The following is a 15,977-nucleotide window of genomic DNA, read 5'->3' on the forward strand; positions in this document are numbered from 1 at the left end:
TGCTTAAACCTTCTGACCAACCGTTTTTATTCAAATAAAGTTATTTTGTTTCAAGTTTATTGATCATGTTTTAATATTTTTTCTCGTTTTTTTTTCACGAACTATGTTTTGGGAGGAAATTGACATCTGTGATCAAAATTTTGAGCTTTGTAAAAAAATTATTCACATGAACCTGATTTTGGCTACAAATTTCCATGACAATTCAACATCAATTTTACCTTTTTTTCTATAATTGCTATAAATACCCGAGGAGACGGAAATAACTTGGGGATAACATTTTTTGATATTTGAAAATACTAGGCCAATAACATTTTACGTTTTTTAGAACAAGATTTGTTATTCGTCGTTATGTTTTTTTTTTGTTATTGGATTGTTATTGTAATAACAGACTAATAACATTTTTAGTTATTCTTCGAACAAATCTTTGTTATTATTTTTTGTTATTTTAACAGCTAATCCGATCATCCCAACAACAGTTGGAGGTATTCTCCCCTAACAAAAAATGTTATTCCAATGTTTTTTTGGCATTCAACCGTTATCAGACCATGATAACATAAACTGTTATTAAACTATTATGCAAAAATTGATTTTTCAAGAAGAATCCATAACACTTTTTGTTATTTTAACAGTATTTGTTATTGAAATGGCATAAATTTTATTATTACCGTCTGACCGGGTAATACAATACGGACGAAATTTTATTTTACATAACATTTTTAAATGATTGTTTCTATTTGGAAATTTTTTAGGTTATTTCCAAATTGTGGTATGATAATCAATCCATCTTCTAAAAGAATAGCCTTTGCTCTTTAATTGAATAGATTTTCGTTTGAAAATTTTATGTACATGATAAGCATGTATGCAAATCACAATGCTCAACATCTAGTAACTATTTAATTTGGGTTGAACCCGAAAAAATAAAAAGAAAAATTGGCGCCTTCCTGTCTCAAAACGGGAACATTTCAGCGTCTGCGTATTTTTGTCAGTATTTCATATCCTTAGTCGACAAGCAAACCTTCTGTTGCGGATTCGTTGATTTACCTGCAGGATAAGACTTTGCGACGGTGCCGAAAATGGCTTCCGACGAATCGTTTCGAATTATGGGCTTTGTGTACGGCATTTTGAGTGCTTTGGGGAGTCTTTTTGAGGTGTTGAAATGTGCAGTAAGATTAAGTGTTGGTCATGTTGAGTGTCATTCGAGAAGTTTTAATTCGGACGGTAGTAGTATTGTTAGTTACTGCACCTTATCACTTCCATTTTGTGCGCTGTGGTTGATGTTTTCAATATTTTTAGTTGTTGGTATTAAGCAGGTATTTGGAGGTTATTTTAGAGATTATTTAGTGAGACTTATTATTCGTTCTGTTTTAGAGAAACATAGTTCTAGTGAAAGCACACCGATGGTTCCTGATAATCAGCTATGCCATAATTTTTTTCGTTTTGGGAGTCGCAAATTTACTGCTGAGGATGTACTACAAGGGTGACGACATAAAACTGATTCAAATGAGTGTCGTTCTCGTACTAATCATCATGTTGGGTATGCTTGAATCAGCATTTTGCTGTTGAAATTTTGTAGTAACACATTGATATTTTCAGTTTCTTACATCGTTTCATTATGGATAGTCAACGGAGTAATTGGATATGTCGAATCAAACAGTTCCCAGAACAATACGGAAGTGGTCGTGTTTTATCCGGAAGCTCAGAAAAACGTCTATGGCAACTATTACGCTGCTGTTTGAAATGTTTAGTAAAATAATTTCTTAAAAGTTTAACCACTACAAATTAAGAAGCATGAATATCTCAGCTATATGATAATCACCAAAAGAGTCTAGACTGATTAAGAGAAAGAGCATCCTATGCGGAAAGGGGTTGCTCCCAACTGGCGTCAAACTGTCCCGATCTTTAAATTTTGGCGTCTGCGTGCTCGATAGTAATCTTCACCATTCAGTTACGCTTTCACTGTGATATGATTCACAAGCGCTCGAGTGTGCAGTCCTTCCAGTAGTACCCGAGCAGACGGAAATAACGTGGGAATAACATTTTCTGATATTTGAAAATACTAGGCCAATAACATTTTATGTTACTTATAACACGATTTGTTATTCGCCGTTATGATTTTTTTGTTATTGGATTGTTATTGTAATAACAGACTAATAACATTTTGCGTTATTCTTCGAACAAATCTTTGTTATTATTTTTTGTTATTTTAACAACTAATCCGATCATCCCAATAACAGTTTGAGTTATTCTTCCATAACAATAAATGTTATTCCCAAGTTGTTTTGACTTTCAACCAATATCAGACCAATAACAAATTTGGTTATGATAACATAAACTGTTATTAAGCTCTTATGCAAAAATGGATTTCGCAAGAATATTCCATAACATTTTTTGTTATTTTAACAGTATTTGTTATTGAAATGACATGAATTTTGTTATTACCGTCTGCCCGGGTAGTTGCGAGGAAAATCTCTGCCCAAAAATCAGGAAGAAATGGTTTCCGTTGAAACATTTCGCGTGCTGGGCTACATTTATGGCATTTTGGGCATAGCAGCAAGTACCTTCGAGATGACCAAGTGCATTCTGCGGATTGCTATTGGGCACATCGAGCACCACCAACGGCACTTCAATTCGGAACATTTTCGGCAGGCTCAGGATGTTAGTACGGTGTTTGCGCTGCCACTGTGTGCCTTGTGGATGGTGTTTTTCGTCATTTTGATAATGGGAATTAAGACGGTTATTTGTGTTAAAACTGGTAAACTTATTTGGAAAGTTAATTAAATTGTATTTCAGAAAAATCTAATTCTGGTGAGGGCTCACAAAATGTTTCTGATAATTAGCAACGCCATTGGGTTCATCATTCTGGGCATTGGAATCCTCGTGCTGACAATTTTCTACAATGAAAAGGATGCCAAGTTGGCAAGGGTCATCTTGGTCATTGTACTTGTTATTGGATTAGGTATGTTATATCTTAATGTGGCATTAAATTTCTGTTTCAGTAATTACTATGTTAACATTGATGAAAATTTATAACTTTTGACAGCTTCCTACCTGTTGGCCCTGTGGATCGTCAACGGGGTGATCCGGTACATCGAAACGGACCGGATCATCAACAATACCGAGGTGGTCATTTTTCATCCGGACGTGCAGCACCACGTTCAGTTCGAGTATGATTACACTCCAGTTTAGGAAGGGGCAGCAATACTACGATAAAGTACGTAAAAATTTAGTGAACTAAACTACTCGCCGTTTGTTATAAAACTACTCAGGTAATAAAAATGTGTTTCAAATTGAGCTAAAGTACTGAACTTTGATGATTAATAAAGATTTACAATTAATAAAAAGAAAAATATTCAACTTGTGTTTTGAAGTTCGAAAATCCTCTTTAAATCTGTTCGAAAACATACTTCAGTTTTCTCACATCTACGCAATGCAATTCGAATCAAAAATAAACAAACTCAAAGAAGTTCATTCATTACCATCCAAATATAATTAATTGCCCACCCCTCTCAATGGAATGCCACGCAACTTGAGTGAATCTGCCTGACCCAAGATCAGTTGTTTCTCGGCTCACTTCGGCGTGAGTTTGTCTCGAAGTCTATGGCAGCTCTGGAAAAGTTTGCACTTTTAGGAAAAGTTTACGCCTATCTCAACATCTTTGCGGCGATTTATGAAAGTGCTCAACTGATGCTGAAAATTGGTGATTTTCTTCTGAAGCAAGAAGTTACGTTTTTAATTAATTTAACTTTCATTTTACAGCTAGTGGAAATCAACTGATGGAATCAATCATCAGCTTGGTGTTGGCACTTTTGTGGATTATTATGAGTTTGGTTCTCATTATTGGAATAAATAAGGTAAGCGCAAAATAAATTCAACGAATCTTAAATTAATAAAAATAACTAATTTTCAGCAAAACATCAAACTCGTCAAGCTGCACAGGACGTTCTTTTTGGTAAACGTCATCGTCGCAATGGTCTGGGGAACGCTCAAACAGCTTTATGCCATGTTAGTGAATCGTCAAATGCGAACTGAAATGGTTGTGATTGTGCTCGTTGTTGCTTTCTTGATGTTGGGTAAGTTGGAGAAAACGTTTAAATTTCTAAATAAAGCTTCAATTTGCTTTCAGTGTTATGTTTTTTTATACTGTGGATTCTAAATGGCACAATTAAACTTATTCAACATAATGACAAAATGGCAAAAGTTGCCCTGAGCGATGTGACTTCTGTTGAGTTGATAAATCAAGAAACTAATTCGGGTAAATAAAAATCAATGACAGCAAAAATACAAAACATAAGTTAAAAGCATTCTATACAATTATCTTAATTTTTTTATATAAGTTATTTGAAGAATCAATCATGCTACATTTTCATTTTCAATGAACTTAATTACTCCATGTATAGCCGGACAGACGGTAATAACAAGATTCATGCCATTTCAGTTACAAATACTGTTAAAATAACAGACCCGAGCAGACGGAAATAACGTGGGAATAACATTTTTTGATATTTGAAAATACTGGGCCAATAACATTTTATGTTATTTATAACAAGATTTGTTATTCGCTGTTATGATTTTTTTGTTATTGAATTGTTATTGTAATAACAGACTAATAACATTTTTGGTTATTCTTCGAACAAATCTTTGTTATTATTTTTTGTTATTTTAACAACTAATCCGATCATCCCAATAACAGTTGAAGTTATTCTTCCATAACAAAAAATGTTATTCCCATGTTGTTTTGGCTTTCAAGCAATATCAGACCAATAACAAATTTTGATATGATAACATAAACTGTTATTAAACTCTTATACGAAATTGGATTTTGCATGAATATTCCATAACAATTTTTGTTATTTTAACAATATTTGTTATTGAAATGGCATGAATTTTGTTATTACCGTCTGCCCGGGGAAAGTGTCATGGAATATACTTGAAAAATCCATTTATGCATAAGAGTTTATTAACAGTTTATGTTATCATAACAACATTTGTTTTTGGTCTGATATTGGTTGAAAGCCAAAAAAACTTGGGAATTACATTTTTTGTTATGGAAGAATACCTCCAACTGTTATTGGGATGATCGGATTAGTTGTTAAAATAATAAAAAAAATAACAAAGATTTGTTCCAAGAATAACTAAAAATGTTATTAGTCTGTTGTTACAATAACAATCCAATAACAAAAAAATCATAACGACGAATAACAAATCATGTTATAAATAACATAAAATGTTGTTGGCCTAGGGTACGTTATCCATTAGTGGACCCCTTTCCTATAGTGGACCCTCTGAAGGGTTTTTGATGAAAAAATCAATAAAATCACAATTTCAATCGTGTTGTTGTCTACAAATCCTTTATTTGGCATGTTCAGCATCATTTAAAACCATGTTGACTGACATTGAATTGTCTTTTTCACCAAAATAATGAAATCTGAATTCAGCCATGGCCACTAGCATTTTCACAACAAAACTGCATTTATATTTTATGATTGAATTAACTATCCAATCATTTTTTGACTGATTATTTAACTTCAGCAAGTCGAAATAATGTAAGTTTAAGGAACTTTACTTAAATAAAGCGAAGAACTGCTCATTTTAGAGCAAAAATTAGGGGGGTCCAATATAGGACAACGAAAATCCAAACTTTTCCAAAAGTGGACCCCTGTTAATTTAACCTTCAAAAATGAAGAAAACTGTGTGTTCAAGCAAAAATTTCTCTAAAACATACAATAAATGCTTGTTGTTTTCAACCTAAACGCATTTTTTTTCAATTATGAGTATATATATAGCTGTTTTCATGTTAAAAGTATCAAAAATGCTGAAGCCGTAAGAATTTATAATTAATCAAAACTATATTTAATTGTACTTAACTGAAGCATCATAATTGCAGTTTTAAATGATATTTTATGATAATAAATCAATAACAAAACTTTTTTTTTAAATAAACATGCGTGGTTTTATCAGCAACTGTAAACAAATTTATTGATTAATTTCGGCCAACCGTTTGTGTAATTAATATGGAAAAAATTTCTTCAAAATTACTTTTTTTAAATTATTTTTATGTTCACAGTGGTTTTTGAAACGTTTTCTCTATTTTTTCGGAAATAAGTGTGTTTATATGTCTGTTAGGTTTTTTTGTTTCTTAAAGCCAAATTTGTTAACAAAACATATTTGTTTATGTTGAAAAGTGAGCAAAATCCAACTTTTATTCATTATAGCTATCATTAAACCTACACCATGCATTAAAACATCAAATATCGGTTAAATTTAGCATTAAAATAACAGTTTTCCTATAGTGGACCCGGGTCCACAATCGGATTATGGACCTGGGTCCACTATAGGAAAAGGGGTCCATAACAGGCAAAAAAACTTTTTTTTCAAATGGCTATTTTTCTGCTCAAAAACAAATAACTGATGAAACAAATAGTCAAAATTGTTCCAAAGACTTCAGATTTCATTTTGTTGTACAAGAGGTTATGAAAAAGTGCTTAAATATTGAAAATTTGTGAAAAATGTGCTTCGGCTCTACTAGGGGGTCCATTAATGGTTAAAATACCCTAGTATTTACAAATATCAAAAAAAAATATTCCCAAGTTATTTCCGTTTTTATTGAATATCTCAGGATTGAAGCCGAATTTTGGGGATCTGGGAAGGTCAAAAGGTGAGGCATTGTGAGCTGCACAAAATGGCGTTCTTTTACTAAATATGGCCCAAAATGCACTTGCGACAAGTTTGCACGACAGTGACGAGTTGTTTATTAACTTTTTTGTTTTCATTCACTCAAAATTGGAACGCATCCAAATTGAATCAAGCGCAACAGGTTGGTGCATTTCTGGCGTTGTTCTGTCATGGTGTTGGTTAGCATCCGTTCATCCAAAGATGGAGAATGAACGTGTAGTTGTTAAATTCAGTGAGATTTATTTTATGATCAAGATGACAATTAAATGAAAAAAAAAAAATATTCTTTAACTACACACTTAATTAACATTGTAAAACCAAACTGGATATTATTTTTTTCACTTTAAATTATGACTGATTCATTTTTATTGTCAGTTATGTTAGGACTCATTTTCAATTTTTTTCAGCATATCATTTTAGCAAGATTAAAAGACTATTGTATTGGTTTAAAAATTTCAGTTGCCTCTCCTGTCTCATTTTCACTTTCAATATATCGAATTACTTGGGTGATGATCCACAAAAAGGCTGCAAATATGACTAGAGAAAAAAAATCCATCAATTTAGAATCAATTCAATTTATGATATTCATACCCAATGCTACTCCAATCACAATCACCGTAAGAGTCCACACGTTCACTGTAGTCTCGTAAATCTGCACCTGATTGTCAGCTTCAACATGTATTAGAATCACCTCGAGCAAAACAGTGCCTATGAAGCTGGTGACAAAAAACGTTTTGTAAAGTTTTGCAAGCTTAAGGTTTTTCTGAAAAATAAATAAATTTAATGTCACTCACTCCACGAACCAAACGCACTAGTTTTACCTTTTTAATGCTGACAAGAAAAGCGAACGTCATCAACGCCCAAGCAAGATTCACCGGCAAACCGAAAAATCCGATGTTGTCACCATTGACTGAAAACATAAGTTTTTTTTCATGAACCTTAAAATAAAGCCAATTCCTACTGAATATTTACCAATTTTCGTAACATTCTCGATGGTGTAATAAATGCTACAAATTAAAATAAAATAGCCACAGATAAGCCCAACCAAAGCGAATGTTTTGAGAGAAGAAGCCATTTTCACAGCAAAGCTTTGACACCTCAACTTGGTGGAAAACTGCGTCACTTTGGGTGACGATCCTTCGAAAGTTCACCTGCTGTGCACTTGCGTACATTGCATACAAACAACCTTGTTGCAAGAGTGCAATTTCTTCAGAGTGTTAGTGGCTGCTTCATTCTAGCAAATGGTTCATGAATGAATTCGACTGAAAAATTGGCGCGAGATTTACATTTTTTCAAATCAAATGAACTGTTTTGATTAATAAGAATGATTACAACACTTTGTTTGCAATTTTTTTTAAAATTTATTCGAGATGTGCAAAAAAAAACCCTTTTTTTGCATTCGTAAAACTAGTTTTAAAAAAGTTTACTTATTTCCCGAGCATGGGTAAATAACAACAGCCTACTCCGGTGGAATCACTGGCGGCGGTTGGACTCGCAATCCGAAGGTTGTCAGTTCAAACACTGGGGTGGAAGGTTCCTTGGAGTAGAAAGAGTTTTGGGTGCTCTCCCCATTCAAGCCTCCTGACTCCTAGGTTCGAGCAGAAACTTGCAATAGAGACCACAAAAGACCCGGGGGTCGTTAATGTGGATGGTTTGATTTTTTTTTTGTAAATAACAAGGGAAATGCGTTATAATACCTTTCCCTGGTATCAATAAAAAATTTTGGTGTTCCTGGACCCTTTAAAATTTGTATAAGGATTATGCAAGAGCAAATTGTGGTATCATACCAATTTAAGGTATTGTTTTGATATTGCAAAATTGCAGAATTTGTCAATGGTCGAACACCACATTTTGGTATTCTTTTGGTATTACAGTATTTTATCAAATTCCTCTGAAACTATGGGAAAATTTTGACCAATTTTGACAAAATAATTAATTTTGCGCTAAAATGATGTCTCAAAGCGAATGCTTCCATTGAAAACCGGAAATTTCAAACTTGATTTTAAATATTTTTGATATACCCCCTAAAGAAATGACTTGACATTGTGGAAAAATTTCTAAGTCAGGATACCACATTTTGGTATTATTTTGGTATTGAAAGGTTTCATCAAATTCCTCTGAAACTATGGGAATTTTTTTTATTAAATTTTGATGAGATAATTAATTTTGCGCTAAAATGACTTGAAACCCAAAAATGTTAAAGCTGATTTTAATTTTTTTTTTATATACCCACTAAGATTTTTTTTTTTAAACGTTGAAATTTCTCTAAGTTGGCATAACCAAATACATTGAAAAACGAGTTAATCAACAGATCATTGAATTTTGATGAATTTCAATCCTTATTTTTCAATCTTGTTATTTTTCAGAATCTTCAAGAACTTCAAGCACAGGCCGTTCATCAATGACAAATGAATTCGATGTGGTGAAGAATATCACTGAAAACAACATGGAATCATCAGGTGAGTAGATTTGGCTGTTGCATATGGATCATTTTCTTTTTTTTTTACTAACTGCAACTGCTGCACTAAAAATGGTATAAAAATACCAAATTTTGGTATTACTTGTGCAAATACCAGCGACCAAAATGTGTTCTTGGTTGCCCAGTAATAGATGGTAAAATACCATGAAATCATACCAAAATCATGTATGTGGAAGACCACAGGAATACCAAAATCTGATTTTCCAAGGGAGCGGGAATACCTAAAAATAAAACCATGGCAATACCAAGTTTTGGTATTCAAGCAATGTTCAAAAATCCAGAAGACTTCAACTTGGTATTGATATGGTTTTATTTTGAGGTATTATTTTACCCTTGGAATAACATGGTTTGGTATTGTTGTGCCCTTCCACATACAAGACTTTGGTATGATTTCATGGTATTTTACCATCTATTACTGGGCAACAAAGGGCACATTTTGGTCTCTGTTATTTGCCCAAGTAATACCGAAATTTGGTATTCTCGTGTTATTTACCCCTGCTCGGGTTATGTATACTTATTTTGTTTATAATTCATTTCAGTTTTATTGATGAAAATCAAGTAACAATCAGTTCATTTTACTTTCCGTCATTGGGGGTGAATTTCGACCAAAAAACGACATACCTGTTGTAATGTTTGAACAACAATAACAATTCGATATATAAAATACATAAATTGGCTTTCAAATATTTTATGACGCAGAAGCACTCACGCAAGAAGCATGTTTGAAAAGCTAGAAATTTTCCTAATAATATTTTCTCACAAAACTTCGTTAACATTTTGTGAAAACTAGTCTATTATCAATTTTACCTTAAATAGCTGGAAATTGTCCACGTGGTTTGTGGATGGTGCCTAAGTTTCGTTACTTTGTTGCTCTTTTTAAAATAAAATAATATTTTTTAGATCCACCCCAACATTTGAATATACATTCAAAATATGTAATACAAGATTTTTTTATTGAAAATTGCAGCAATTTCACAAAAGTTTCTTTAGTAATCAGAGAAATTTAAAAGTTGGGTGACACTGAGAAAATCTCATTTTCAACAATATTGGCAATATTTAACAAAAAAAAAAAAAAAATAGGATCGTGTGAACTCTAACCTAAATGTCAATCATTTGCAATAGAAATTATTTTTCCAATTATGTATGATTTTCTTCAATATTGTTTTATTTTTTACTTTCCGCAAAAAAACGTATTTTTAAACTTTCAACATTTTTGTTTTATGTTTCAGAAGACTGCAAAAGCTAGTACCGAAAACTTTCCTTTTTTTTCAAACTGATGTTTTTTGTAAACTGTTGATCTCTTTATGTGCATGTGAAGAAATGCAGCAGGCATTTTTTTTTCAAGGAGCTGAAAAAATCCTGAAATTTTGCATTTAAGATATTGTTGATTGAAGCAGCTTTTTATGGTTAAAATTTAGTTGAAAATGAGATTTTCTCGGTGTCACCCAACTTTTAAATTTCTGTGATTACTAAAGAAACTTTTGTGAAATTGCTGCAATTTTCAATAATTAAATCTTGTATTACATATTTTGAATGTATTCAAATGTTGGGGTGGATCTAAAAAATATTATTTTATTTTAAAAAGAGCAACAAAGTAACGAAACTTAGGCACCATCCACAAACCACGTGGACAATTTCCAGCTATTTAAGGTAAAATTGGTAATAGACTAGTTTTCACAAAATGTTAACGAAGTTTTGTGAGAAAATATTATTAGGAAAATTTCTAGCTTTTCAAACATGCTTCTTGCGTGAGTGCTTCTGCGTCATAAAATATTTGAAAGCTGAATTTTTTTTCGAAAATTATGAAAAAATATTTTTTTAGTTTTTTTAGCATTTGGGTAATTCTCTACGAACTCACACGAAATCGGGAAAAGTTGCCCCAACCCCTCTTCAATTTGCGTAAAACTTTGTCCTAAGGGGTAACTTTTGTCCCTGATCACGAATCCGAGATCCGTTTTTTGATATCTCGTGACGGAGGGGCGGAACGACCCCTTTCATTTTTGAACATGCGAAAAAAGAGGTGTTTTTCAATAATTAAATAAGTATACTGCCCTCGGGGAGCTGATGATCAAGCACATCTATAATTGATTATTTTTGTCTGTGATCTAGTTTTAAGCTTTCTCTTTATCTATCTTTTTCCCATTGCACTTTCTGTAAGTTTTTTGAAAACTTTTTCTTACTCTTGTCTATTCCATAGTTATAAGTAATAATTTTTCGATTGAATTACGATGTAAAACACAGCTGAAAGGAACACCAAAACTCTGTTATATACCTAAATGAACTCATTGTAACTTGGATTATTCACAAATAAAACCGAATTGAATTGAAAATTAAAAGTAAATATTTCATTAATTTACTTGAAATCATATAAAAATAAATACACTCTTTGCAACAAGTAAAAATAAACAAACATCAGTTAAAATCCAGAGAGCGCCCAACACCATTGCAAAATGCTGTCCTTCACGTCTTAGCTCAACTTAGCCAAAAACTTCAATCTTCGCTCAAATTAAGCTCGGATCAACGAATAAAAAAAAGCAACTTGACCGGTTCTCCGGCGCGATCCACAACAGGTTGCCCGACCAGGCAGCAGTGTGCGTCAACACGCTGGCACATTGGTTGCAGATAGATCCTTCTGATTATGATTGTTGAATACTGAAGATTTTGACAGTATAGGAGTTTCAAAAAAGTCAACTTCTTTTTTTTAACATTATGACGAAACATTTTTTTTAAGAAAAATAAATTAAAATTTAAATGAAATATTGTCACAACAAACAGCATTTACACTGTGCGAATCAGTGATTTGGATAATTGATAAAAAAGCTCCTCTACTTGGACTGTTTTTTCAATATGGAGTTCTTCGTTGATTCTTCGCTTTTTAGTTGTTTTTTCGAGTTGATATGCTAACCCTTCACTATATAATATTAAAAATAAAAAAAAATCATTCTCGACTGATGTTTTAAAATTATTATTTTTTCAAATCAAATGACTTTTAAATTTCAAGTTTTCTTTCAATAGTTTATTGCATATTTTGGAATTCCAACAGCAAAGGGTTAAAACCAATAAAAAAAATTACGTTGAAGAATTTGCAGGTTGTTTTTTTTTTCACTATTTCGCTTGTCACGCAGAATGCCTGTTTTATGTTCCGATCACAAAATTAGTTCTCTTCAGATGTTTGGCTAAGAAGGACCCAACAGTTTGTTTTAGTTGTTTTGATAGCTTGAATTAAAGTACACTCGGTGAGATTTGATTGCTACTAACTATGGATGATAACTTTCCCTTTGCCGGCTACGGCTTGGTAGCGGTTGGAGTTTTGCTCACCGTTTGCAAGGCAGAATCCGGTAAGTACCATCTGTATTGTTTTTTTCAAATCCAATCGATTTTTATATAATGATTATACTTTTTAGGAGAGCATGCAATGGCTGTGGTTACATATTTAATCATGCACATCGTTCTTTTCTTTGGAGTTCTGCAAGTGAGCAATTAATCGAGCAGGTTTTAAACACATTTTTAATAACATTTTTTTCTTCAGAGAAATTGCAGTGCAGTTCAAGCGTACGCCAAGTTTGCAATGTTGGTATTTATCATTCACGTGGCAGCGATCGTGATAAAGACGTGCGAGGAAGTGCTCAAATTGAAGCCACTGCTGTCGTTTGAGGTGCTGAATTTGGTTTTTATCCGGGCCGTGGAAGTTTTGTTCATGTGTAGGTTATTGGACTCATTTAGGATTATTTTGTTTTATAAAATAAGTAATTATTTCAGATGCATTGCTGCAGCTTGTGATAAAAATAACCGGTGACTTTGTTGAAAAGGTAAACAAAGAGCAAGGAAATGATGATACGTCACCATCGAAAGGGGAAATATCCTAGAAGGAAGAAAATGGTGTGTATTTGATTAAAATTTGACTGATTTCACCCTACTCTAATAATTTAATTTATATTTTTACTAGGTTTACCTACTGGTATCAAAATAAATTGTAATAATCAAAGTATTAGTGCAAAAAGCGAAAAAGGAATTGGGTAAGTAACTACTATTGAAGTCAAATCTCTGGTTGTTCATCAAATACTACAACACTTAGTAACTGTTTTGAAGTTGGGTCTTAAAAAAAAGAAATAAAAATTGATTATATTTTTTTCTTGATGTCAATCGATTGATTGTGTCGTTTCAGATCCACCGATATTGTCATTGACGTCTCTGATAACACTATTGGAATCGCAACTGAGCCTCTTTTGCCGAATGCTGCCCCCGAAAAATAAATACAGCAAAATATGTTTTGAAATTAACGAATGTTATTTTATTTACTGACATTATTCCGTAAACACACTTTTGTTTATTTAAGGCTTTGAAAATTAATTGTTCAATTAAACTTACGTGCCTTACAATGTATCGTCCAAGCCAAAAATAGATTAAACCACTGCTGCGAAGTATCGTGGCGAATCCATAACAGGAAGCATTTCTTGGAATCGATAATCAAAAGTGCCTTGGCAAAAAGTGTAGTGGTCGAAAAAAGGCTGATGATCAAAATAGGGGTTGGGGTTGTCTGAAAAATAGCATATTTATATTTGAGACACAATAAGAATCTTACGTTTGGGAATATTTGGATGGAAGTACCTTGCAGACCAAACCGTAAGAAAGTTGGGCTTTCCATACATTTTTTCGATTTTTCCCATACAAACTTCACCTTCGAGTATCAATGGGTTAATGTTGACCGATTTTGCTCATTTTTGGCCCAGAGTCCTAAAATAGCTCAAGGAACATTATTCAGCTTGTGGAGCGAGGTTTTGAGAAAATATCCCATATTCCGGGCAGCCTAAAACAGTCAACCATAACAAAATCACGTTGCTGAAATAAAGCAAAAAATGTTCTAAAAACTAAAACAGTATCCAACAAATTTCTCAGCTTTCCAGAAATACCAAAAATTGATTGGATGTGTATCATTAGAAAAATAAATCAATTTTAGTGACAAGTTTAGAAAATTACTGTATTGTCCCACTAACAAAATAATGCTTTTTGGTAAATTTATTTAGCATTGGTATAATACAGTACTTCCCAAGTAACCACAAGCACTAAATTGAAGTATTTATTCAGTACTAAATCAGCACTCGAATGCTTTGAAGTAGTAAATAAGCTTTGCGAATGCCTCAAAGTACCAAAACTTTGCAGCATTACAACTGGCATTAAATCACCATTTACGACCTTGAAAATGTGCTTCAAAGCATTTGATGTTTATCAACAAAGTAACCCATCCATACGGGAAACATTTCAGCTAATCACGCTCTTATTGACTTTTATCCTTCTCCCGTTATACTTTTCCATTAAGCGTGCGGGCTAAGCGCATTTCCCCCAGTGTGCAACAGTTTTATTTTTGCGTGAACTGGGTTCAATTCCCGCTGACTGAAGTGTTTTTTTTTTTGTGGGAAACTGCAGCCTGTAATTAAGCCAAATTTTTCAAAACATATGCCCATAGCACAAAGGACATTATCAAAAGTTCTCTGGTAAATTGAATGACTTTTCTCGCAAGCAAAAAGCTGCTTTCCGGAAGTCTGATACACTTTGTGAAATTTTGCCAACCGTGGACCAAGCACTCCTCGATAAAACAGTTTAGGTTAGCCGTTAGCCATTACTTGTCCCTATTAACCCCAAGCCTTCCGTAATTGATTGTACTGTACTTGACTGGATGGCCGCAATTTGCTGAGTGACTCGTCAATAATTTTCGTCCAACAAAATGACAACGGGTTTTTCTCATGAACCAGAAACTCGAAACAGCAGAAAGAAAGTCTTCCTTAATGTTCGATGCATCAACCACATCGATTAAAACTTTCAAAACAAACACTCATTTCCAGGGATGGAATAATCGCGAAAAAATCAATTTCGCTTGCGAACTTTCTTCACCCGCGAAAGAGAGAGGAGGAAAATCACTCAAAAGAAAATCACTCCCGAAATTCTCAAAGAAAATCAATCTGCTGATGATTTTTTGTGAATTCCCTTGTCAGCACCACTCAAACATATTTATTTCACTTTGTTTACACACATTGCCCATCTACAAAATGTGACAGGTCATTTCTCGACGTTTGACGTTACACTTACAAGCGTAGTAGTGAAAAAGATGTTCCGTAGGATAATCATGATGATGAATTTTTTAGATTCATTTTACCGATCTTTCGTGCGCGAGAGAGGAGAGCCATGCTCCCTCCGGATTTTTTCTCTTGATGAACGTCCAATGATTTTCTTTTGATGATGATTATTCCATTGCTGCTCATTTCAGAATACATCAGTTGGCTGGCGCGCATCCTGAAGATCGACGAGAAAAATGCAAGAATAACATCAAAGTGTCACACTCACACATGAAACGCAACAGGAGAAAAAAAAACAAAGGAGGCCCACCACCAAGTGTGTGGAGCAGCTAGCTGTCCTTTTTTTTCCCTCAGCCTTGACGTCGATAAAGCAGTTTTTTTGTTCGAGCTTTCGGTGAGGCATTAAATCGGCATCACTGTGCGCCACTTGAAATATTTCTCAAGGGAAAAGTGCTGGTTTAATGTTTTGAAGCATTATTTGCTGGTATTAAATGCCAATATAATGCTGATTTAATGCCGCTATTTAGTGCCTCGCGGTTACTTGGGTTGTTTGGTAACTGGGTGTTGTTTAACTAGGCTGGGCGCTCGATAGCTGGGCTGTAGCCCAGTAAAAAAAAGTTAAACGTCAAAAAACAATAACAAAGTTAAATGATCGAGGGGTCAGTGGATGCAAAAAATCATCAATGAAAAACTGAAATATTTTTTTTAGTGTTCATTAAATTTCATGTTATATTCAATGGAAGTTTGAAGGGTAT

The 15,977-nt window shown here is 33.4% G+C and overlaps 3 protein-coding genes and 1 long non-coding RNA gene across 4 annotated transcripts; 3 read left to right on the top strand and 1 right to left on the bottom strand.

Moving 5' to 3' along the window:
* The first annotated feature begins 2,456 nt into the window (after positions 1-2,456).
* On the top strand, positions 2,457-3,336 carry LOC120418028 (uncharacterized). Its single transcript, XM_039580276.2, has 3 exons — positions 2,457-2,733; positions 2,791-2,956; positions 3,041-3,336. Exons 1-3 carry the CDS (start codon positions 2,491-2,493, stop codon positions 3,184-3,186), a joined length of 555 nt encoding a protein of 184 aa, XP_039436210.1. The 5' UTR covers positions 2,457-2,490; the 3' UTR covers positions 3,187-3,336.
* A 179-nt stretch (positions 3,337-3,515) lies between these two features.
* On the top strand, positions 3,516-4,267 carry LOC120418015 (uncharacterized). Its single transcript, XM_039580256.2, has 4 exons — positions 3,516-3,697; positions 3,757-3,851; positions 3,908-4,070; positions 4,124-4,267. Exons 1-4 carry the CDS (start codon positions 3,598-3,600, stop codon positions 4,258-4,260), a joined length of 495 nt encoding a protein of 164 aa, XP_039436190.1. The 5' UTR covers positions 3,516-3,597; the 3' UTR covers positions 4,261-4,267.
* Positions 4,268-6,934: 2,667 nt separating this feature from the next.
* Positions 6,935-7,811, bottom strand: LOC120418033 (uncharacterized). The gene is made up of 4 exons (XR_005605548.2): positions 7,645-7,811; positions 7,494-7,582; positions 7,264-7,435; positions 6,935-7,209 (listed from the first exon to the last, which is right to left on the bottom strand). It is a non-coding gene; the product is annotated as an uncharacterized LOC120418033 (long non-coding RNA).
* Positions 7,812-12,313: 4,502 nt separating this feature from the next.
* Positions 12,314-14,052, top strand: LOC120418011 (uncharacterized). Its single transcript, XM_052710521.1, has 6 exons — positions 12,314-12,489; positions 12,556-12,623; positions 12,681-12,852; positions 12,911-13,030; positions 13,098-13,167; positions 13,317-14,052. Exons 1-4 carry the CDS (start codon positions 12,411-12,413, stop codon positions 13,015-13,017), a joined length of 426 nt encoding a protein of 141 aa, XP_052566481.1. The 5' UTR covers positions 12,314-12,410; the 3' UTR covers positions 13,018-13,030; positions 13,098-13,167; positions 13,317-14,052.
* The last annotated feature ends 1,925 nt before the right edge of the window (positions 14,053-15,977 follow it).

Source organism: Culex pipiens, chromosome 3 (assembly GCF_016801865.2).
Source record: "Culex pipiens pallens isolate TS chromosome 3, TS_CPP_V2, whole genome shotgun sequence".
NCBI classification, from domain to species: Eukaryota; Metazoa; Arthropoda; class Insecta; order Diptera; family Culicidae; genus Culex; species Culex pipiens.

Coding starts and splice junctions, on each gene's coding strand:
- LOC120418015 (XM_039580256.2), top strand. CDS start 3,598: ATGGCAGCTCTGGAAAAGTTTGCACTTTTAGGAAAAGTTTACGCCTAT. Junction 3,698..3,756: donor TCAACTGATGCTGAAAATTG/GTGATTTTCTTC, acceptor TTCATTTTACAG/CTAGTGGAAATCAACTGATG. Junction 4,071..4,123: donor TGTTGCTTTCTTGATGTTGG/GTAAGTTGGAGA, acceptor ATTTGCTTTCAG/TGTTATGTTTTTTTATACTG.
- LOC120418028 (XM_039580276.2), top strand. CDS start 2,491: ATGGTTTCCGTTGAAACATTTCGCGTGCTGGGCTACATTTATGGCATT. Junction 2,734..2,790: donor TGATAATGGGAATTAAGACG/GTTATTTGTGTT, acceptor ATTGTATTTCAG/AAAAATCTAATTCTGGTGAG. Junction 2,957..3,040: donor TGTACTTGTTATTGGATTAG/GTATGTTATATC, acceptor AACTTTTGACAG/CTTCCTACCTGTTGGCCCTG.
- LOC120418011 (XM_052710521.1), top strand. CDS start 12,411: ATGGATGATAACTTTCCCTTTGCCGGCTACGGCTTGGTAGCGGTTGGA. Junction 12,624..12,680: donor TTTTCTTTGGAGTTCTGCAA/GTGAGCAATTAA, acceptor TTTTTTCTTCAG/AGAAATTGCAGTGCAGTTCA. Junction 12,853..12,910: donor CGTGGAAGTTTTGTTCATGT/GTAGGTTATTGG, acceptor TAATTATTTCAG/ATGCATTGCTGCAGCTTGTG.